General features: G+C 53.9%; 2 protein-coding genes across 3 annotated transcripts in view; both read left to right on the top strand.

Moving 5' to 3' along the window:
* Nucleotides 1-11,872, top strand: part of CORO7 (coronin 7) — a 55,138-nt gene extending 43,266 nt beyond the window's left edge. For both annotated transcript variants that reach the window (XM_024553306.4, XM_045189815.3), the window contains exons 10-28: nucleotides 3,200-3,254; nucleotides 3,804-3,861; nucleotides 4,006-4,151; nucleotides 4,230-4,322; nucleotides 4,484-4,615; nucleotides 5,084-5,210; nucleotides 5,561-5,736; nucleotides 6,445-6,553; nucleotides 6,663-6,749; nucleotides 6,830-6,972; nucleotides 7,046-7,150; nucleotides 7,237-7,322; nucleotides 8,078-8,219; nucleotides 8,316-8,405; nucleotides 9,548-9,664; nucleotides 9,890-10,025; nucleotides 10,425-10,516; nucleotides 11,040-11,126; nucleotides 11,244-11,872. In XM_024553306.4, coding sequence (XP_024409074.2) covers nucleotides 3,200-3,254; nucleotides 3,804-3,861; nucleotides 4,006-4,151; nucleotides 4,230-4,322; nucleotides 4,484-4,615; nucleotides 5,084-5,210; nucleotides 5,561-5,736; nucleotides 6,445-6,553; nucleotides 6,663-6,749; nucleotides 6,830-6,972; nucleotides 7,046-7,150; nucleotides 7,237-7,322; nucleotides 8,078-8,219; nucleotides 8,316-8,405; nucleotides 9,548-9,664; nucleotides 9,890-10,025; nucleotides 10,425-10,516; nucleotides 11,040-11,126; nucleotides 11,244-11,249 — 1,987 coding nt within the window. In that variant the 3' untranslated portion in view covers nucleotides 11,250-11,872. The remainder of the gene's footprint in view (nucleotides 1-3,199; nucleotides 3,255-3,803; nucleotides 3,862-4,005; nucleotides 4,152-4,229; nucleotides 4,323-4,483; nucleotides 4,616-5,083; nucleotides 5,211-5,560; nucleotides 5,737-6,444; nucleotides 6,554-6,662; nucleotides 6,750-6,829; nucleotides 6,973-7,045; nucleotides 7,151-7,236; nucleotides 7,323-8,077; nucleotides 8,220-8,315; nucleotides 8,406-9,547; nucleotides 9,665-9,889; nucleotides 10,026-10,424; nucleotides 10,517-11,039; nucleotides 11,127-11,243) is intronic.
* Nucleotides 11,873-14,312: 2,440 nt separating this feature from the next.
* On the top strand, nucleotides 14,313-21,891 carry PAM16 (presequence translocase associated motor 16). Its single transcript, XM_024553309.4, has 5 exons — nucleotides 14,313-14,446; nucleotides 19,871-19,955; nucleotides 20,713-20,849; nucleotides 21,260-21,325; nucleotides 21,730-21,891. The coding sequence occupies exons 1-5, from the start codon at nucleotides 14,444-14,446 to the stop codon at nucleotides 21,814-21,816; spliced, it is 378 nt and encodes a 125-aa protein (XP_024409077.1). The 5' UTR covers nucleotides 14,313-14,443; the 3' UTR covers nucleotides 21,817-21,891.
* Nucleotides 21,892-22,001: the final 110 nt, after the last annotated feature.

Below are 22,001 nucleotides of genomic sequence, written 5' to 3'. Positions count from 1 at the left end.
GGACAGAGCCACCCCACTTGCCTAAATGGTCCATCCCCTGCCCTGATCTTGCACCTTGAACTCAGGCCATGCTCTCATCCACCCAGAGGTTCAAGGGCAGCTTCCAGACAGCTCCCCAGTTTGTCCATCCTTTCCTCATATGGTTTCAAGACACCACCTCCCTTTAGAACCTGGTTACCTGGATCCTCTTTGAGGGCAGGAGCTAAGGGGTGTGAGGTGCAGCTTGGTCCAAGGGAATCCCCTGTGCCCAGCTTGGGTGACAGAGGCAGATCTAAGGGACCTGGACTGATTTGGACCAGTGGCAGTGCCTGGATGTCTAGATTCGTGGGCTGGTGGGGAGAACCAGGGGCCTATTGAAGCTGCCCTTTTCCTAGCAGGCACACCCTGGTACTTCGTGCTAATTACAGGAATATTGGGAGAGCTGATGGAATTATCAGAGGCTGACCCCTCCCCTATGTGATCCACTCTGCACCACCATCATTCTGCATCTTCTGGGACCTGGGCTCGGGGCTAGGGGCCACATCTGGGCTCTAGACTGAACACGGGTCAGAGTCCTTATCAGCAGCGGGCCCAAATGTTAACCCTGCCCCTGTGCCATGTCAGCGGGAAAGGTGCCTGTACCAGCTCTCACCACCTCTGGCCCTCTGCCAAGCTGGGGCTGTGTTCTACATTCCAGACCCAGACCCTGGCTCGGCTCTCTTTATAAGGCCTGGGGTCAGGCCTGTGCTAGCTGTTGGCCAGCCCGTGGGGCTGGTGCCATGACCCCATTTCCTGTGCCAATGCTTTGGCAGGAAGGTGCTCCTGCCTGACTGAGCTCCCCAGATAGCTCCGCCTGAGGCAAGGAAGACAGGCTTGACCTGTCAGAGGAGCCAGCCCTGCCCTCTGTGACTTCCTGCCCCCGTACCCCCAGCACCTGAGTCAGTAGGCCAGCCAGCTGGGACTGACCAGATGGGGGTACAGGGAGGCCAGGTCAAACCTTTTAAGGAGGGTGGCTTAAAGCACAGGTGAGCCACTGATGCTGTGGTGGAACCCACAGTCCCACCAGTTCTCACCAAGGCAGCAGGAGCCCCAGCTCACTTGCTTTCAGACCCTGCCCTGAACCCATCACCTTTGCTTTCCACTCCTCCCACCCATCTCCACATGGTGGTTTCTGCTCAGTGCACATCTGTTCCTATCCCTGTTCAATTAAGATGTGCCATCAGCTTTTCATTTCTTGTTCAATGGAGGCAGAACATTCCTCTTGATGTACCAGACCCTACCCTGTCTTGCCTCTACCCTCCCTGTCCCAAGCCTCAGCCCCTCATCCTCATTGCCCAGGCCATGCATCCACCTGCCACAGGCCCTTTGCTCATGCTGCTCTTTCTGCCTGGAACTCTCTCCCCTGCACATGGGACCATCTCCCCTGTCTTTCGTCATGTGTCCTCAGAGAACTTCTCCTTCACATGTTTAACTGTGTCTGCCTCTCCAGGTTGGAAGCTCCTTGAGGTCAGAGGTAGGGTCTTTTGCATCTACCTCCAGTCATACCTGTAGGCTGAGTCAAGGGCCAGGCACAGACCAACTTGCCTAAGGAATGAGTGGATTTAGTGAAAGCCCTGTTACAGTTGCTGAAGGGACCTGTGTCCAGCCCCTCTGGAGCCAGCATCAGTGTGGGGGGCACCCCAGGCCACACATTCACTTCATCCCTCCTGCCTTCCCCCTCCCCCAAGGCAGACAGTGGTCAGACCAGGCCAAGCAAGGCAGTTCTGAGCCCAGCTCACCCTGTCTGGCCTGAAGTAAGTAGAGGCCGTGTTACTCACAGGTGACCGGCCCAGGGCCCTCCAGGAAGCTGTGGAGGCACCCAGGGCCCCACCCAGCTTCTCACCTCACTCTGTAGTTCTCAGCAAGGTAGGGGGAAGTAGGCAACAGGCAAGCTTTGGGAAGCTGGCTGGGAGGGGTAGACAGGCAGGTGAGGAGAGGGCTGGGCCCTTTGTTTCCTGGGTGAGGGATGGAGGCAGCTGCCACAGCTGGATGACCTCTGACCACTGGGACCACAGTGAGGACGGAGTTCTGTGTGGGAACAAGTGTCAAGGTAGTGGCCCAGGCCTATGGGTCCCCAGGGACATGAGACCAAGACCAGAAGCAAGAAACAAATGGATGGTCCTGACTGGTGTGGCCCAGTGGGTTGGACGTCGTCCTGCAGACCAAGGGTTCTCAGGTTGAATTCCTGGTTGGGGCACATGCCTGGACTGCAGGCTGGGTTCCTGCTTGGGAGTGTGCAAGAGTCAACCAATCAGTGTTTCTCTCATACACTGATATTTCTCTCCCTCTGTTTCTCCCCCACTTCTCCTCTCTCTAAAAATAAAAAATCTTTAAAAGAAGTAAATGGATGAAGGCACCTGCTAGAGTTCTCCCGGGCCCCCTCCCCCTGAGACTCTGAGCTGGAAGGCAGCCCTCACAGGACTGGAGGTTGCAGAGGGGCCTCCACAGGGCCTGGGGAAGGCATCATAAATCTCTCGGCAGCAACAGGCCCTTGGCCAAGACCAGATGGGCGCAGAGCAGCAGGGGTGCTGGGGTCTCCAGCCTGCCCTCCATGGTCCTGGCTGCCACCCCTCCCCAGGCCTGCTTTGGGAATGGGGGCAGGGAAGCTTGGCAGCAAAGGAGGCCCTACTCTGGCCCATGGCTCAGGCTTGTGCATAGGGGCCCAGGTCGGTGCTGGGGGTGGGGTCTGTGTCTCTAAGATATCATCAAGGTCCCAGGATCCTGGGGTGATTAGAAGATGGCCCCCAAACCCTAGTGCAGACCTGTAGCACCCACCTGGATAGGGATGGAGGGGATCCCCCATCCAGCACCTTCTCACCTGCCCCAGTAATACTGGCCGAACATCTAAGCTGGCTAAGGTGGGACCAGGGACAGACTGTGTGTGGGGGTCTGCCTGGGGTGAAATTGGGGCAGAGGTGCAAAGAGGAGATGGCTCCCCCATGCCCAGGGCCCAGCACAGGTCCTAAGTGCAGCCCTCACACGCGCTAGGCAAATTGAAGATCTGGGAAAAGAAAGCAGGTCCTGGGGGACCAGCTGGATGCAGCTGGGGGCCCCACATCACTCCCAACCACTGTGATAAGTGGCCTGATCTCTTATCTGAGGCCACAAGGCTCAAAGACCTCTTACTGCCTTTGCCCACTGGTGGTTGGCTTCACCCACTGACCAGCTCTCTCTCCCCCAGGCCTCTGATGCCCCTGCTGGACCCAGACTCCGGGCTCCTGGTTCTGGCAGGAAAGGTGAGGGAGAAGCTGGAACCACCACCACCTACCCATGTCCACCCACATCAGGCCCCCTGAGGCTGATGCCCTCACTTGCCAGGCCTGGCCCTGAACTTTGACCTAAGCAGACAGCTGGGAGAGTGGGGAGTGCAGGATGCTACCGCCTGCGGAAAGCAGGAACTAGAACAGTGCTGCCTGGGCTCCCAGTTCCAGGCTGAGTGGCCTCCTGTCAGCGTCCGGGCCTCCGAATCTCCATCCATAAATGTCAGTTTCGTGAGGACAGGCTGAAAACAGAGCAGTGTTAGCACACAGTAGGCACTCTGTAAATAATAAATGTGTACTCCTGGTGCTTACTGCACATGCTCTGATGACGAACATGTGAAATAAAGTCTACTGAGGGCGCGGCTCATTGCCTCGCACGCACCGGTGCCCAGTTGATGTCTGCCGTGCTGCTGTAGCTCAGGTGCTTGGAGAGGAACTGGAGAGAGAGAGTCAGTGCTGGACCTGGGGCCGTCCCAGGCCACCAGGGTTCGGCCAGCGAAGGTGCTCAGGCTGGGTTCGTTTCAGGGCGGGAGTCAGCTGCACTGCTACGAGGTGGCCCCCCAGCAGTTGGCACTGAGCCCAGGTAAGCTCTTCCTTCCCTCCCCTTCTCCGTTTTTTTGTTTTGTTTTGGGGGGATTTTCTCCTCCCCTGTCCTTCCCTTTCCTCCTGTTTCCTCCCTTCCAATCCCCCGGCTACCCTGACTCTGCTCCCCTGGTGTCCCCAAAAGTGACCCAGTGCCTCCTGGAGAGTGTACTGCGGGGAGCTGCCCTTGTGCCCCGGAGGGCGCTGGCTGTCATGGGCTGTGAGGTGCTCCGAGTCCTTCAGCTGAGTGACACAGCCATCATGCCCATCAGCTACCATGTACCCCGCAAGGTGAGGAGGGGCCTGGGTGAGGGGCTGGGAAGGCCTGGGGGATTCGTGCCTTACTGCTGCCTGCCTGTCTGTCACCAGGCTGTGGAGTTCTACGAGGACCTGTTCCCTGACACTGCAGGCTGCGTGCCAGCCTCTGAACCCCACGACTGGTGGGCTGGGAGCAACCAGCAGGTAGGGCCAAGGCCTGACTAGCCACTCTTGGTCTCCACTAGCCCCTGGAAGCCCCCCTGACAGCAGCGCCATGCGTGGTCCCACAGCCCAGCCGTGCAGTAACTCCGCTGCCCTGTGTACCCCATACCTTCCCACACCTTAACTGCTGCCTCTTCCCACAGGTGCAGACGGTCAGCCTCAACCCAGCTCAGCAACCCCACCCCAGCTTCACTTCCAGCTTGGTGCCCCCTGCAGAGCCCTCCCTTCATGCAGCCCAGCCTGCGGAGCCACCCACAGGCGACAAGGACCCCAGCGTGAGTGGCAGGGCTGCCCGTTTCTCCACACCAAAGCGGGAGCCCTGATGGTCTTTTGAACCTTTTCCAGCTGTCAGGCATAAAAGACAGAAAGAACCTCTCAGTGTTCTCTAAATTGAACAAACATTTAGTAGAAAGTGGGACTGTCACATAAAATCTAGATGTCTGGCTTTTCTTGAAATAATGGCAGATCTTAACCACCCTTGGCCCACCTGCCCACAGATGCAGGGAGCCAGCAGTTGCCATCTTCTGTCCCCACGATCTGACAATCACTTCACTCCCATATTACCCCAGCCCCTGTCAGCATCTGCAGTTATGCCCCTTCCCCACATCCCAGAGTGGGGCTTGATGCCCAGCTCAGTTTCCCACAGCCTGAGAGGAGGGGCCCAGAGTTCTGATCCCAGCATCCTCTCTCTTTGGCCAACACACCCAGGGGCCTGTGGCTGACCCCGGGTGCTTTGCCCCCAGGAGGGCTTCTCCTCCCCTCCCAGCTCTCTGATCTCACCCTCCACGCCGTCTAGCCTGGGGCCCTCGCTCTCCAGCACCAGTGGCATTGGCACCAGCCCCAGCCAGAGATCACTGCAGAGCCTTCTGGGTAAGTGGGTGGTAAGAGGGGGAGCTAACCCTTTCACCCCCAGCCTATCCTCTGTACCCCAGCCCTGTCTCCCTTCCTGATGGAGTCACGTGTTCTGTGGTATAAAGTCAGTCTTATCTGGAAGAGGTCAGCCTGAACATTTGTTTCATTCCCAGGCATCATTCTGGGCAAGTTGTGTTGACTGGACCAGCAGAGGTCTGGGCCTGGGCATGTGCCCTGCATGACCCTGCAGTGAGGGGAGCAGACAGCCAGGACAAGGGCTGGACTGGGGTCTTCCTGCAGGGCAGCGCAGGTGGAGGGTGGTCAGGCAGGGCATCCTTATAAGGCTTTGTGTCTCTGCCGCCTGCCAGGCCCCAGTTCCAAATTCCGCCATGCTCAGGGTACTGTCCTGCACCGAGACAGCCACATCACCAATCTCAAGGGGCTCAATCTCACCACACCCGGTGAGAGTGACGGCTTCTGTGCCAACCATCTGCGTGTGGCTGTACCCCTGCTCAGCAGCGGTGGGCAGGTGGCTGTGCTTGAGGTAAGGGCCTCACCCTACTGCAGGACACCAAAGGCAATGGGTACCTACACCATTTTTTAAAAAAGATTTTATTTATTTAAAGATTTTATTTATTTTTTAGACAGAGAGTAAGGGAGGAAAAAAGGGAGGGAAACATCAATGTGTAGTTGCCTCTTATGCGCCCCCTACTAGGGACCTGGCCTGCAACCCAGACATGTACCGTGACTGGGAATTGAACCAATGACTCTTTGCTTTTCGGGCCGGCTCACAATCCACTAAGCCACACCAGCCAGGGCACCAGCCTACATTCTTTGAGCACAAACCATGTGCTAGGCATCCACCCATCATCCTCTTTAATCCTCCCAGCTGCCCCATGTAGGGGTGCCACTCTTATCCCAGTATTACAGATGAGAGCATCGAGGCACAGAGAGGTTTAGTGACCTGCAGGATCATACAGCTGTGTAAGTGGTGGAGCTGGGGATTTGAACCCAGGCCACCTGAGCCCCAAGCCGGGGCTCTTTCCACCACTCTATACTTATCACCCCCTTCACTTTCTGGGGCCTCACGATTGGCATTTAAGGTTCAGAACATGAGGTGGCTGAGGCAGAGAGCTTGGACCACCCAGCAGTGGGGCATCAGCTATGGGGGGGGGCAGAGGGGCAGACATGCTGCTTGCCTTGCAGCTCTGCCTGTTACTAATGGGACTCGGGGTGGGGGCACCTCCCACAGCTGCAGAAGCCTGGCCGCCTGCCTGACACAGCACTGCCCACGCTTCAGAATGGGACAGCTGTGACTGATCTGGCCTGGGACCCCTTTGACCCCCATCGCCTTGCCGTGGGTAAGGAGGCTGGGCACTGGGCTTGAGGGGAGGTCCTCGAATCTTGAATGGGAGCAGGGGGTATCCAGGTGTCTTGTGCCCAGCAATGATGAGCCCTTGCTCTCTGCAGCTGGGGAGGACGCCAGAATTCGTCTGTGGCGGGTGCCCCCAGATGGCCTGGAGGAGGTGCTCACCATACCAGAGGCTGTGCTCACAGGTCAGGTGGGCCCTGGTAGGGGAGGGGGCAAGCAGTGGCTCCTGAGGAGCTTATAGCTTCACCCCATGCCTCGTCCCCAGGGCATACAGAAAAGATCTACTCTCTGCGCTTCCACCCTCTGGCAGCTGACCTGCTGGCCTCCTCTTCCTATGACCTCACCATTCGAATCTGGGACCTTCAGGCTAGAGTTGAGCGGTTGAGGCTGCTGGGCCACCAGGACCAGGTAGGATAGCTTTGGGGGTAAGTGCCCAGCCACAGGGCAAGAGGCCACCTCTCATCTCCCCACCTGCCCCCAGATATTTGGCTTGGCCTGGAGTCCCAATGGGCAGCAGCTGGCCACTGTCTGCAAGGATGGACGCTTGCGGGTCTATGAGCCCCGGAGTAGCCCTGAGCCCCTGCAGGTAAGCAAGATGGGCGAGACGGGCTGGGGGCAGTCCTGTAGCCTGGGGAGAGGCCTGGCTGGACCTCAAGTGCTGTATCCCAACAGGAAGGCCCAGGGCCAGAGGGGACCCGTGGAGCCCGCATTGTCTGGGTGTGTGATGGTCACTGTCTGCTGGTATCTGGCTTTGACAGGTGAGAACTCAGGAACCACCATCCCAGACTTCAGGAGCCACTTGTGTCCCCCTTCCCCAGACACATGTCTACCTGTCAGGCACACAGAAGCTTTCTTCACTCATCACTTATGGATGGATGGATGAATGGGAGGGAGGGAGGGAGTCAACTGGAGGCCCAGAGGCATGAAAGCTGGGCCTGCTGCAAGGAGCGCATGGCTGGTGGGGACCAGGTGCAGTGCACAAAACACAGAAGCAAGCCTACTGGAGAGGGCCAAGGACTGAGCATTTGTCACTTTGGAAGAAGGATCAGAGATAGCCTTGCAAGGGGAGGTTTCATGTGAACTGGGTCACGAAGGGGCTGGTAACCAGAGGGTATCAATTATGGGTGGACAGGCCAGGAAGCTAACCAGCCTTGCCAGAGCAGAGAGCAGGAAACACACCCTAGGGAGAAAAGTCCAGATTCAGTGGCCCGCAGAGGCCACAGAACAGGTGCCAGGGCCAGGACTGGGCTGCTGAGGGTTGGAGGATGTCAGAGCGGGGCAGTAGTTAGAGAGAAGTTGAAGCGGGACGGCAGATGAGGACGCTTGCATTAGGCCAGGCTAGAAGCTCTGAGGGCTGGATCATGAAAGAAGATGGGCAGAGGCCTCTCCTCTGGCCCTGAGGCCTTCAGGCCCCTAACTTGACAAGATAGGGGTCTTGCTGGAGTCCTTGCCCTGCCCCACACCCCTCCAGCAATATGGACCTGTTTCTGCACACCCCCTACCCCCTCCACAGCCAAAGTGAGCGCCAGCTGCTCTTGTACTCAGCCAAGGCCCTGACTGCTGGCCCTTTGGCAGTGCTGGGGCTGGACGTGGCTCCTTCTACCCTGTTGCCCAGCTATGACCCAGACACTAGGCTGGTGCTACTCACAGGCAAGGTAGGCTGGGGTGCACAAGGGGGCATGGTGGGCAATTGAGTCTAGGCAGAGGCAGCTTTAGCTGGCCACCTCTCTCCCACTTACCCACCCTGCCAGGGCGACACCCGCGTGTTCCTATACGAGCTGCTCCCTGAGGCTCCTTTCTTCCTGGAGTGCAACAGCTTCACTTCCCCTGACCCCCACAAGGTGAGCCCTCAAGTCCTGTCCCCTTCATCCTCCTTCCCCAGGTGGCACTACATGGCTCCCCCGCCCTCTCGTGGCCATATGGGGAATTACAGGGGTGGGGGGGTGTGCTCAGCGGCTCCCATAAACTCAACCCTTACTAAAAGTTAAACTATATAAGGTTAAAGTATATGAACCCGCAAATAAATTGTATTTAAGGTGAAGGCCATAAATAGTCAGTCTGTCATTTTCTAATTATTTTACCTGATTTTATTTTGTCCCGTTGAGGTTATTTCCATCTGTCAGATCTGTCCGATGGAAAATAATATTGGGTTGGCCAAAAGTCCGTTTAGTTTTTTCTGTAAAATAAATGACACATTTTTCATTTTGCCTAGTAGTTTTATTGATTTGGCTATTTTGAGCATGTCGGCTATCTGCCGCTATTGGCTTCTAGGGGGTAGAGGCCAGGGGTGCTGTAAACATCTTCCAATGCATGAGACAGCCCCACAGCAAAGAATTTTTTTGCCAAAATGTCAACAGTACCAAGAAACTCCACAAACCACTTTTGACATGTTCAGTCAGTCACAGCACCTTCTCCATACGCCACACAAATCTTGTTTTGCACTTCAGTTGTGTTTTTACCTTTCTTGAAATCATAAAGCCTAATATGCCAACAATGTTGCATATTTTCTTCTACCTTCAATATTAACATGATTACACAAAAAAATCCACCAATTTTGATAAGTTTTTTTTAACGTACACTGATATAACAGCTGTCACAATACAATCTAACAAAATTGTTTGGAATGAAGTTAAAGACAGCTGAGCGCTGCTGGAGCCATCTTACACAAAAAATTAAATGAACTTTTTGGCCATCCCAGTATACAATGGCATTGCTACGGCATATTCCTGCCCACATGTCTATGCAACAAGTCAGTGAAATCAGCCCTGGCAGTAGTTTTCAAACCATAGCAATAGGGAAATGCTACAAATCAAGGTGTTTTTCCTCCAGAGAGCCAGTTGTTAAACGTGTGCCAGTACACCACTGTCCAGGGATGGGCCTTGGTCCTGGGGGTCCTAAGTGAGGGGTGCTGGCACCCTGGGGGCCCAGGTACCCAGCTGTGAGGTCTGGGCTCCAGCCCCAGCTGACTCCCCAACCCTGTCAGGGCTTCATCCTCCTGCCCAAGACAGAGTGTGACGTGCGTGAAGTAGAGTTCGCCCGATGCCTGCGGCTTCGCCAGACCTCCCTGGAGCCTGTCGCCTTCCGGTTGCCCCGAGTCAGGGTGAGGATGGGAGCCCAGCCTTTCTCAGGGACTTTGAGGCCTGATTGTCCTAAGACTTCCCTCTCACTGTTTTGGGGGGTACCTGTTCCCTTCGCTGAGATTCTGAAACTCATGGAAATTCCAGACTGGGGTTCAGGTCTTGCCGTGCCCCCCTCCCAATGCATGCCAGTGTGCCCCTGGCCTATGGTCATTGCCTCAGAGCACCCCCTTCCTCCCTCCCTCCAGAAAGAGTTCTTCCAGGATGATGTGTTCCCAGACACGGCCGTGAGCTGGGAGCCGGCGCTCGATGCCAAAGCCTGGCTGGGAGGTGCTAACAGACAGCCCCAGCTTCTCAGCCTGCAGCCCCCTGGCATGACCCCAGGTAGGAAGAGAGACTGTAGTGGGTAGAAAGCAGGAAGCGGGTAGGGACTCAAGAAAGGGGCAGAAGACAGATCCTCTGTCCCTGCTGGTATGCAGAAACTTCTGGGGCTCCTAAGGATGGGGTGGCTGCATCTGCAGGCTCAATCTCTAAGCCACTGGAGGATAGAGTTCAGGGTCTATATTGTCATCACAAGTTCCCACCCCAAATATACACTCACTCACGCACACATGCAGCCTGGTGTTCAGGGCAGGCCTTGTGAACAGAGGGTTGAGTAGCTGTTAATGCTACCTCTGGGAGTCTCTACCACAGAATGCCCTAGGTGGCTGGGTCCAAAGGGCTGGGCAAAGAGACCCACCAAAGGTATTTTTATGCCTGATGCTTGTCCTTGCCCTGCCACAGTGAGCCAGGCCCCCCGTGAAGCCCCTGCCCGGAGGGCTCCATCCTCAGCACTCTACCTGGAAGAGAAGTCAGACCAGCAAAAGAAGGAAGAGGTAGGCACGGGACAGGGCTGGCCATGGGGAGGGCACAGGGTCCCCTCAGTTGCTCTTCAGTTCTCTAGCCCAACCCAGACTGGGACAGGAGCCAGTGTCATACCCCTCTCAGTTGAAGAGCTTGCTGGGAAACCTTCCAGAGCCCTGAAGTTGACTGCTGCCTCCCAAGAGACAGGGGACTTAGGAAGTCGGGGAAGAGCAGAGAGAGGCCCTGTCTTGGCCTGCCCCAACCCAACCAGAACCAGAGGTTTTGGACCCAAGTGCATTTGGGACCCTGGTGCACACTTGAGCCTCTGAGGCGATGTTCAGGGACAGCTGCCTTGTGACTCCAGTGCTGAGTGTCACAATCTGTCTCTGGCTCCCCATCTCTGTAAAGCTGTCTTTTTCAATGAAAACTATCAACTTTGTTGGGACTTTAATGAAAATGGCTCTTTCACAACCTTGACGGGGTTCAAAATGGGGTCTGACATTCTTGGGGTCAAAGGTCCTGTTCCTTTCCCACCTCTTCTGTCTACTCTCCCAGCTGCTGAATGCCATGGTGGCAAAGCTGGGGAATCGGGAGGACCCACTCCCCCAGGACTCCTTCGAAGGTGTGGACGAGGACGAGTGGGTGAGTGAATGAGTGAGCCCGGCATCCCATCCCTCCCCTGCTCACCCCTGCAGCATGTGCCACCTCCCTTCCCCATGACCTCTCAACTCCCTCCCACTTCTTGGTTTATCTTCCCAGGACTAGTCTGCCCACTAAGCCACCTCTGGCCTCACCTGCTGTTGCCACCTTCTAGAACCACCTAGTGCCCCTGCACACCTCATATCTCACCCTCAAACTGGAAGGCACGATCTGGCCCTGGCAAAACTCATTCCAGAAGCCCTGGCTTTCCTTGGGCCTTGGGCACTTCCATGTCCTCTGGGCCCTGCTAAAACACCCGTGGATTATCTGCACCTCTGCTTTCTCTGGTACTGCCCACTTCTCCTCAGCTTCCTGCTAGCATGTGGAGCTAGAAGCATGGGGGCGGGATGAGGCGGGGGGCCAGTAGCATGTCCCTGGGCAGGCCCTGGGCTCCCTGTCTCCCTACTCTGACCTGAGCTGCCTTCACCCAGCACCTTTAGTTATTACATGCCACCTCATCTTGCCTGCTGTCCCAACTCTGGCCAAAGGCCTTGGGGGCTGGCCCCCTGCCAAGCCATTTGGAATAGCATCAGTATCAGGGGTGTGGGAACAGTCACCCTGTTCCCCAGACTTGAAGCCAGGAGAAGGGGGCATCATAGGCTGTGGCCTGATTAAGGGGGTATGAGCCATACAGGGGCTGGCCCACATATGCCTGGAGTATTTTCAACAATTAAACTTTTCTAAGCTGGCCTCCTCTTGTGCTGCTGTGGTCTCTGGGCTCGCTGGGAGGGGAAGGGGACAGGAGTCTATACTGAGGGTTCCCCCTGATCCTAGGCTCACTTTGCTCCTGAGGCCATCTCAGTTACATCCTCCTCAGAGTTCATTCATTCGTCTAACAGAGGTATTCAGAAGTGCTCTGGATGGTAGATACTGTAAGATAGATGGGCTTGACATGAGCCTCTCAAGGTACTTATTATAGTCGTATTATGCAGGGGAGCCAGACACTGCAACTAAGTAAATAGAACTGTAAAGAAGATAAATTAGCCCTGGCTGGTGTAGCTCAGTGGATTGAGCATGGGCCTGCAAACGAAAGGGTCACCGGTTGGATCCCCAGTCAGGGCACATGCCTGGGTTGTGGGCCAGGTCCCCAGTAGAGGGTGTGTGAGAGGCAACCACACGTTGATGTTTCTCTCCCTCTCTTTCTCCTTCCCTTCCCCTCTCTCTAAAAATAAATAAATGAAAACTTTAAAAAAGAAAATAAGTTATGTGGAAGGGAGTGACTGGGATGCAGAGGGAAAAGGGTGTTCATGGTCTGAGAAGGTGACATTTAAGCTGGGAGCTAAGACCTAAAATCCGAGAAGCCACAGAGAGAGCTGTGAGAACGTTTAAGACAAAGGGAAGGGTGTCCTGGGTGCTGAGGGAAGAAAGAATTTGGAGAGTTGGAGGAAAGGAAAGAAAGGCCGTGGTCCTTAATAGCACAAAGCAGCCTGACTTTCATTTATTCAACCAACATTTGGAAGTTGCCTTTCATGTATCAGCCACCGTTCAGGTGCTGAGCTCCAAGTGTGAAGAAAAGAGATAAAAGGTATCCACCAGGAATCCACATTCTAGTGGGAGGGAAGAGATTATAAACAATAAACATAAAAATAAATAAATAAATGATATATGGTAGAAGATGATAACAGCTTTGGAAAAAAGGGGGATTAAGAATGGAGGTCAGCCCTGGCTGGGTAGCTCAGTTGATCAGAGCATTGTCCCAATACGCCAAGGTTCTGGGTTCCATCCCTGGTCAGGGCACATACAAGAATCAACCAATGGATGCATAAATAAGTGGAACAACAAATCAATTTTTTTCCCTTTCTCTCTAAAGTCAATAAATAAAATTTTTTTTAAGAATGGAGGTTTAAGCCAGACACAAAAGGCCACATATATTATCATTCCATTTACATGACGCTTTCAAAACAGACAAATCCATAGAGACAGAATGGATTCTTGGTCACGAGGTCATGAGGGGAAAATGGGTGGGACTACTAATGAGTGGGTAGTGAGTTTTTCTTTAGCGGGGTGGTGGTAAAAATGTTCTGGAACTAGTAACTCTGTGAATATACTAAAAAGTGAGACCGGAAAAGTCAGCGTTCATGCTGCCTGTCACTACCAGAAACAGTAAGTAGAGTCAAGGATTGAATCTTTATGGGCGCTTTGTTCAGATGCCAGAGATCTGAGAAGATGGTGGGTTATGTACCCTCAAAACCCATCTTAACATCTCATCCCAAACCAACCTTTTTATAGGGAGAAGAAAAGGGTTGGTAAGGGGTTTGGGAAAAAGGTAATCAGATAAGAGTTGCAGTCCAGAGGTAATTTTCTAGCATTTCTTTATCTGCTCATCAACAATTTTTATCTGCGTCAAGGATGTTCCCTCCTCAGAACTCAATGGCTCAGATACTGGGGCACGAAGGTTGAAGTGCTTGTCGACCTCCTGGAGTCACTTAGGTCATGCATTCCAGTTCCTGGAATAATAGCTTTCCATGTGAATTAATCACTTAAGCCTATCGACTATAACTGAAGCTAAAATATTTAACTCTTGAGTTTCCCTATCAAAAACACTGAATCGTACACTTAAAAAGGATGAATCGTATGGTGTGTGAATTATATCTCAATAAATCCATTATTAAAAACGTTGGGAAGTAGGGGGAGGAGGGCCTAAGGGGACTAAAGGGTAATAGAAAAAATATAATAAATACATTAAAATAGTAAAAAAGTTGGCAGGGGTCAGGGCGGCCCTCATTGAGAAGGTGACATTTGAGCAAAGACTTGAAAGAAAAGGGAATGGGCTCTCCTTCGTATTAAGTAGGAACCAGGAAGGAAGCCTATTTTGAATTTTTTAAAAAATATTTGTGAGAATATGTTATCACACTTCTTATTTTCCTGAGGTGTTATATGTTTATTGCATATATTTTAGTTTTACACAATTTGGCAAAATCAAGGGAAGAAATTGCCCCACACCTGACCGATTTATTCAGCGTCACCTGGTGCACCAGGTTAAGCACGAGTGCCAGGGTGGTTCCTGCAACAGCAAGTCAACCCACCCAGGTTCTCTTCGGAGTCCGAGTCGGAGACAGGACTCGCCCCCAACTCCGCCCACGCTTTATGCGTCACCTACGACACTCCGCCCCTGCGGGACGGGGCTACGCGCATGCTCAGCGCAGCGTCACGCAAGCGCTCTCCGTAGCTTCCCTTGACCTTTGACCCGCCGGCCGCCCTTGAGCCGGGGGCTTGGGAGCCGGAGTCACAGCCTGTTCCCCCGAGGTAGAGCGGCAGCCATGGTGAGGCCTGAATCCGGGGCTACCCGGGGAAGGGGAGGCCGTCTAGGTCCCGTGGAGGGGGCGGCGAGTTCCAGACGGGCTGCAGGCGCCGTGTTCCCGTTACCTGCCCGGCGGGAAGCGGGGTCGAGGGTGTACCTAGGCGGGCGCTGGCGGTCTCGGAACCGGGGAGAGCCGACTGGCTGGAAGGCAGGGCGGGCCTGGCTGGCAGGAAAATGCCCAGCAGATGTGATAGCCATGTGCGCCAGCCCACGTGTGAGCAGCCTGAGGTGGAGTCTAGCCCGGCACACGATCCCCTGCTGTGTTCCAGAGCTAGTTGACGGTGTCGCCCTGTTGTCCCCATTTGAAAGCTGGCGAAACGGGCTCTGAGACTTTTCCCAGTAAAGAGGCAGAACTGGCTGGCAGGCCCTGCGACACTGAAAACTGAGCGTTTCTGCGGTACCATTGACACCTAGAGCCAGTCCACAGACCTGGGCCACACTGGCTATGTCCGGTCGCTATGTCCGGGGTCCCTTTAAAAATGCAGTGTCCTTAGCTCTACCCCCGGAGTTTCTGTATATATAAGTTCCCCAAGTGATCGCTTCAGGGTTTGAGAAGCCACTTCTTAACTGACAGGGATAAGGGTAACATAAGAGTTTAAGGTTTATGTAGATTCTTACTTATTTAATTCTTACGAAGTCAATGCTCTCACTGTCCCCATTAAAGTCACAAGTGTCAGAGACATCTGGAGTCCAACTCCTGTATCTTGAGACTCCACGTTTCCCACGTTTATTTCTGCCTTGTAATAGTCACAGCCATTTGTTGAGGTCCTGTGATGAGCCCTCATTGATGGGCCCTTCACACCCACTCCCACATGTAACTCTGAGCTGGCCTCAAGGTTGAGTAAAATGTGGCTCAGGAGGAGTTTGTATCCTACAGGAGAAGGCAGGTCAATCCGTAAATTAAGACAATATATTGCTGGGAAAAGAACAAGTGCTGTGGGAAGGTAGAAATAGGAGTCTGGGAAGGTTTCCCTGGGGGATGGGAGTGACATGACTAAGTCTTGAAGGCTGTTGGGTTTTGACGGTATCAGAATAGAAGGGCAGATATTCCAGGTTGGGTATGGAGTTCTTTTGGGGGGGGGTGATGAAAATATTCTGGAAGTAGTGGTGATGGTTGAACAGTAAACACACTAAAAAGAACTGAATTGTGCACTTTTGAAGAGTGGCTTATATGGTGTATGAATTCAGAGCTGCAGAAATTTCAGGCAAAGAAGTAGTGAAGCCCTGGCTGTGTGGCTCAGTGGATTGAGCACTGGCCTGCGAACCGAAAGGTCACTGGTTTGACTCCCAGTGAAGGAAATAACTGAGTTGCAGGACAGGTCCCCAGTTGGGAGTGTGCAAGAGGCAACAGATTGATGTTTCTCTCACACATAGATGTTTCTGTGTTTCTCTCCCTCTTTTTCTCCCTCCCTTCCCCTCTCTCTCTGAAAGTAAATAAGTAAAATCTTAAAAAAAAAAAAAAAAGTCGGGGAGCTGACTAGGAGTAAACAGGTGGTGGAGAGGTGAGGGGAGAAGAAACCGGATAAGCCATTTGTAGCTGGACAGGGCTGCGGAGTGGACTGAATTTTCAGGCTGTGGTGGTGGAGAATTGTGTGTATTGTGGGCGGATGGCTAGAACTCTGCTTCAGAAGAGGGAGTGGGCGGCATTTGGAAGTTCTGTCTGGGTGCTTAGATATTGTGAGACTCCAGTTTGGCCACAGCAGAGCTGATGGCGACTTGGTTAAGTGTCACATTCATTCAAATATGAATCAGGCACCTGCTGTGTCAGCCGGAGGCTGGGCCTGCACATGGCCACAGCAGATACAATAGTTGTGGTCCTGACCTCTCTCCTGCCTAGTTTTGATACTAGCAGCTGTTTGCAGGGGTCCTGCGTGAACAAAGCCCCCTATCTATCTCCGTGCACCCATGAAAGAAGGGGATGAATCTCAGCGGCTGTCTGTGCCCACCAGCCTGAGGGTCAGGAACTCTGCCTTGAAGGAAGCATTGCACATCGGTTTGTCTGAAAGCCAGGCTCCCTTCTTGATGCAATTGATGTCTGATAAACCACATTCCTGAGTGCTCCCCAACCTCCACACGACTGCCCTCCTTTGAACCAGCTGTGGGGCTTTGGCCCTACATTAGGACGCTGTACTCCCCGGATGAGAAAGCATGTGCGCTGTCCACAGTGGGTCCCAGGCCTGGAGTCCTGTGGCTCTGACCTCTGCTCCTTGACTGTCATTTTGGCCTGAAGTCGGATGCTGTGTCAGCCAGTTGCTGTGGCCGAGGGTCTTCAGGCCCAAGTGTCACTCTGGACCATGGGATGTTTTAGAGCTTTCTGGGGGAGGCCTCAGCCAGTGGCTGTCTTCATCATCTGTGGTGCATACAGCTGGCAGCACTCTGTTCCCCAGGAATCCGCAGCGCTGAGCATAGTTGATACACAACTGGTGCTCAACAGGTGTCTGGGTACTGAAATGGTGGGTGAGAGGCTTGGCTACACCCCTGATCTCTAGCCCATTCAACACCAAGTAGGATCTGGTTGGGAAGCAAAGGCAGCTGTTGAGCTGCTCTGTTCCTGCCACTGTCTGTCTGTCCTCTTGGTCTTAAGTGCATTGCCTCTTGAGGGCCTTACAGCTCTCCTGTGAGCAGGAGATTGTTCTCCCCACTTTGCAGATCAGAGCACTGAAGTTCGGAGGGGTCGAGCAATTTGCCCAGGGCTATACAGCTAACCAGAAGCAAAGCTGGGATTCCAGGTTGTGTCAGCCCAGTTCTAAGGCAGCATTCTCACTGTTCTTTTACACTGCTTCTGAGACCCCTGGGAATGTGGCCCGGCTCTTTGCAGCCTTGCCCCCTCAGTGATCAGAGAATCTATCAAATGAGCTGTTCTATTGGGAAGAGGTTTGTTACTCCATAATGACTGGCCACTGTCAAGTTTTGTGAAACAAAGACTAGTAATAAGTGAGAACCAACATTTATTGAGCACCGACAGTGTCATCAGGCTCCGTGCCAGGCACATTACAAACATTACCTTATTTCATCCTTATGGCAGTCCCATAGTCGGTGAGGGAGGAACCCCAGGCTCAGGGAGGTTGAGAACTTGTCCAGGGCTCACAGCTGGGATTTGCACACAGGTAATCCAAAGCCTGCCTGTGTAACCACTACACCATACTGCCTCCCCGGGGAGATGGCTCTCCCAGGAACCTTGGTAGCCTCAATGGGCAGCTCCCTTGGCCAGCAGGGTGGCCTCTGAAACTTTGCAGGCCAGCCCGGCCTTCCCTGCAGCCATGGAGCTCTGGCAACAGGAACCGTGGGCCCACCACGCCACTTGGTTTGAAGCCTGCAGGGGATAGGTGGGGGAGATGCCCAGTTACAGCCTTGTCGTTGACATTCATTTAGCAATAGTTACCACACTGGGCAGAGAGGTAAACCGGTGAGTACAAGGTGGTACCATGGGGTTGCACTCGGGCATGTGACAGCAGAAGAAGGTATGTTCTGTGGGTTGAGGGTATGCCAGGCCAAGGGAACCTGCTGGAGTCACTTAGTGGCCTGTAAGCCTCTGTCACTCACACAGGACCTGCAGTTTATCCCTAAACCTCCTGTCCCATTTGAGAGCAGATTTAGGCAGGGTTGGGGGGTCAGGTGAGGCTCCCAGTCAGCAGTGTGTCCATCATTCGTCTTTACACCTGCAAGACAGCCCTGTCCCCTACTCTGAGCTTTGGTTTCTGGTGTGAAGTACTGGACTTATGAAATTTCTACACTTGTGAAGTCCAAACCCACTTCCATTTATTAACAAAAATTGCGGACAATAGCCCAGAATCATGTCCTGCCCCACCCGTTAGGGAAGGGCAGGTTTGTTGGAGGCCAAAGCCAGTTCTGCAGTGTGGATTCCACTGGAATCTGAAGAGACCCTGTTTGGCCTCAGGGTTGGGTCCTTGTTCCTTGTTAGGTTGTTTTGTCGCCCTCCCTGCACACCCCAGCACCCTGTGTGAAGTGGGCAGCCGGGGGACGCCATGGCTTACAGCGTTGGCTTTGGGATTGCTGCCCACCTTCCCAAGTGCTAGCTGTGTGTCCCTGGGCTGGTCACTAAACACCTCTGTGCCTGTGTCGTCTGATTTTTTTTATTTTTACTTTTTTGATTGTGTTGTTTTTTATGCCTCAGTGTTTTGAGTTGTTGGGATTAAATGGCACAATAAATAGAATGTTTTTGGCATAGTGCTGGCATCCTGGCTCAGTTGATACTTGTTGACTGATAGGAAATCTAATGACAGAAAAATACAAAGAACAAGGGAGACCACTTGGACGTGCCCCATGCGTCCTCTACGCACCCCAGTTAGTACCGTCTCATTCACACAGTCATTTTCACACGTGCTGGCTGTACCCGATCTCTCTTCACAGTCAGATCTGCACAGTGGCCCATCTTGGCCTCCTTCCTGGTCTCTAACTGCAGGTTCCCTAGGCAGGTCCTGGCTGCTGCCCAGACATTTCTTATGCTTTCTCCCAGTTTTGGCTCCCTCTGGTCCCTCTGCCTAGTAAACCCCAGTATTCCTGTCATAATTCTACCTGCCCTTCAAAACCCATCCCAGTAATAATGCCACTGCTATTGCCTCTACCTCCTGGATTTCCGTCCATCGCCTCTCCACGCCTCTGGTCACACACAGTTAATGAGACTTCCCGCTTGCCTCTCTGGTGCATGGAACCACGTGGTCTTGGAGTAGGAAACTGCTGTGTGGCACTGCCATGTGTGGACGTGAGGCCTGGTGGGTGTGGGGCCTCAAGGGCAGGGGCCGGTGGATCGCTGTAGTCTGAGTACTGCCTCTCCGTGAGTGGCCGAATGCATGAGCCAGTGGCAGAACAAGTCCTGCTCTTCCTCCCGCCTGGTCCTTGATGTGTTTGGGGAAATGCCTGCCTCGTGGGCATTCCTGGACAGTGCAAGTGTTTTGCTGTTCTGTTGTGCTGAATGGAGCGCACTGAATAGTGTTGGGGGAATTAGAGTGGCTCTGAGTCTCCTCACCATTAGAAAGAAGGTTGGACCAGCTGATCTCAGAAGTGCAGAAAGCGCCCTCGTTGGCTCTGATGGCAAACTTGAGTGAGTGGCGACTCTGGGACTGGCCCCTGGTTCTGGCTCCAGGCCACAGTATTATTCCTGAAGCCAGTGGCTTCTGTGCCCTGCAGCTGTTAGCCTTGTCTTCTGTCTGCCTTTGGGGACTCATTCAGGTTTACCCACTTACCTGCTATCTCACGAGCACCTGAAGCCACCCAAAGAAGCTGTTCATTAGAGAAGGAAGCCTGTGGCTGCTACTCTCTGCTTTATTACCTCAACTCTCCAGAGGCCTTACCACTCTGCAGCCATTTGCAGGGTACCATCTCTAGGGGCTTCAGCCTGCTAACCAGATGCCTGCTTTGCCCACAGGCCAAGTACCTGGCCCAGATCATTGTGATGGGGGTACAGGTGGTGGGCAGGGCCTTTGCCCGGGCCCTGCGGCAGGAGTTTGCAGGTAAGCTTCGCTCGTTTCCCCCTGGGGTGGGAGCTCCCATAGCTACGGGCCCAGGGCCCACGCCAGTTTTGAATGTAGGAACTCTCTGTGGGCTGGTGTTCTGACAGCTTGGGTGGCCTGGGGCACTTCCCATGGTGTGGAGGCGGTGCTGGACTCTGGGACATTCCTATAGAAGAGAGTCTTGACATGAGCATCCAGACGGGAGCTGGCTGCTTTTAAGGCAGAGTCCAGTAATTACAGCACAGACTAATTGGCTTGCAAAGCCTAAAATACTTACTCTGTGACTCTAAGAAAAAGTGTACTGACTTCTGAATCTAGGGTCACTGAAAGGGAAGTGATCACCAAAGGCAGCCTGCTTTGGTAGCCCAGGTAACCAGTGGGCGGCTATTGCTGCCTTCCCTTACCCACAACTTCGCTCTGCTTCCCTTAGTAGCCTGAAAATCCCCAACTTTCTATGTGCCTGGATGAGGGGGCAGTGGAGAGAAGAGGGACAGGGTAATATTGTGGTCTAGGCTGGGGACTGGGCTCAGGTTTGGTGACCAGACCCCGCCCACCGGTGTAGCAAATCTGTCCTCACTTCACTATCCTTCCCCCCCCCCCAAAAAAAACCCCCAAACCATTCCTAGAGAAATACCCTCTAGCTATTTTTGCCGTGTCTCTTCCCCAATGCCACCTGGCAGGGGTGAGCCACCCAAATGGAAGGCTAGGGGAGCTCTGGGCTGCTGGGAGCTGAGCACTAACCTGCACATTTACACAGCCAGCAGGGCCGCAGCAGACGCCCGGGGACGTGCTGGACACCAGTCTGCAGCTGCCTCTAACCTCTCTGGCCTGAGCCTCCAGGAGGCACAGCAGATCCTCAACATCTCCAAGCTGAACCCGAAGGAGATCCAGAAGGTGAGGCTACTGGGCTAGCTCTGAGACAAGCAGACCAGAAGTAGTGGGGGCAGGTCAGCAGTATAGGGAAGAGTAAAGGAGGCCCGGCAGGAAGGGGTGGGCTAGAGGCTTTGGCTGCAGTCAGCTGGGACTCCAACTTGTGGGAGCCAGTGTCCCTTGTTAGTTTATAGGTGCAAGACAGGCAGTAGTATAGGCATAGAGCTGTTGGTAATAGCAGCTAAACCCTTCCCTCCATGGGTATCTGTCCGCCTCTCTGCCCCTTAGAAGGCTGCAGCAGCTTCCTTTGTAGAGTTTCAGGCACACAGGGTGGAGGGGTCGAGCCCTTTCATTTTCCTTCTTTGTCATCCTAGCTTCCCCTGCCTCTGTAACTCAGAGACTGCACACCTCTCACCATCTCCCCTCCTCTGCAGAATTACGAACACCTATTCAAGGTGAACGATAAATCTGTGGGCGGCTCCTTCTACCTGCAGTCAAAGGTGAGTGGTTTTTTGCTGCTGGGAGGACGGCAAGTCATGTTCCTGGCACTTCAGATCTTGGTAGCTAGAACAGTGTGTGGGCCTTTCCCTGGTGCCCAACCTCAGGGAGGACCCCTAAACTCCTTCCGGCTGCCTCAGCTGTTGGGGTGTGTCAGCCTAAAAAGCAGACCTCCCAACAGCCATGGCTTTGAGGGAAGAGGACCATTGACTGGTGGGTTGCTGGAAGCAGCTCAGATCCCAGGTGACGGTGCACAGGTGCCCTGAGCTCTATTTGCCTCAGGGGAGCCCCCAGGCCACCCTCTCACCCTGGCACTGGACCTGCCACTGTCGTCTAGGACACACAATTGGAACTGGACCACCTTTTGCAGGCCACCCTACCTAGCTGTTTGTAATTCCTTCCCCAGGTGGTCCGAGCGAAGGAGCGCCTTGAGGAGGAACTCCGAATCCAGGCCCAGGAGGACAGAGAGAAAGAGCAGAGGCCCCAGACGTGACCACTGAGCTCCTCCCGCCCCACTCTGCCCACCACCTCTAATTTATAGTTTGGTAATAAATGTCTTTTCCATGTTTCTCAAGTGCACACATCCAGATTCCAAAAGGCAGGCTGTTCTTCCTGCCAGCCATGGTCTGCTTTGGAGCTGGGTAGGGGGCCAGGGTGGGGAAGTTTGGCGAGGAGCCA

Source organism: Desmodus rotundus, chromosome 1 (genome assembly GCF_022682495.2).
Source record: "Desmodus rotundus isolate HL8 chromosome 1, HLdesRot8A.1, whole genome shotgun sequence".
Taxonomy (NCBI): Eukaryota; Metazoa; Chordata; class Mammalia; order Chiroptera; family Phyllostomidae; genus Desmodus; species Desmodus rotundus.
This window is presented reverse-complemented; position numbering and strand designations above follow the sequence as displayed.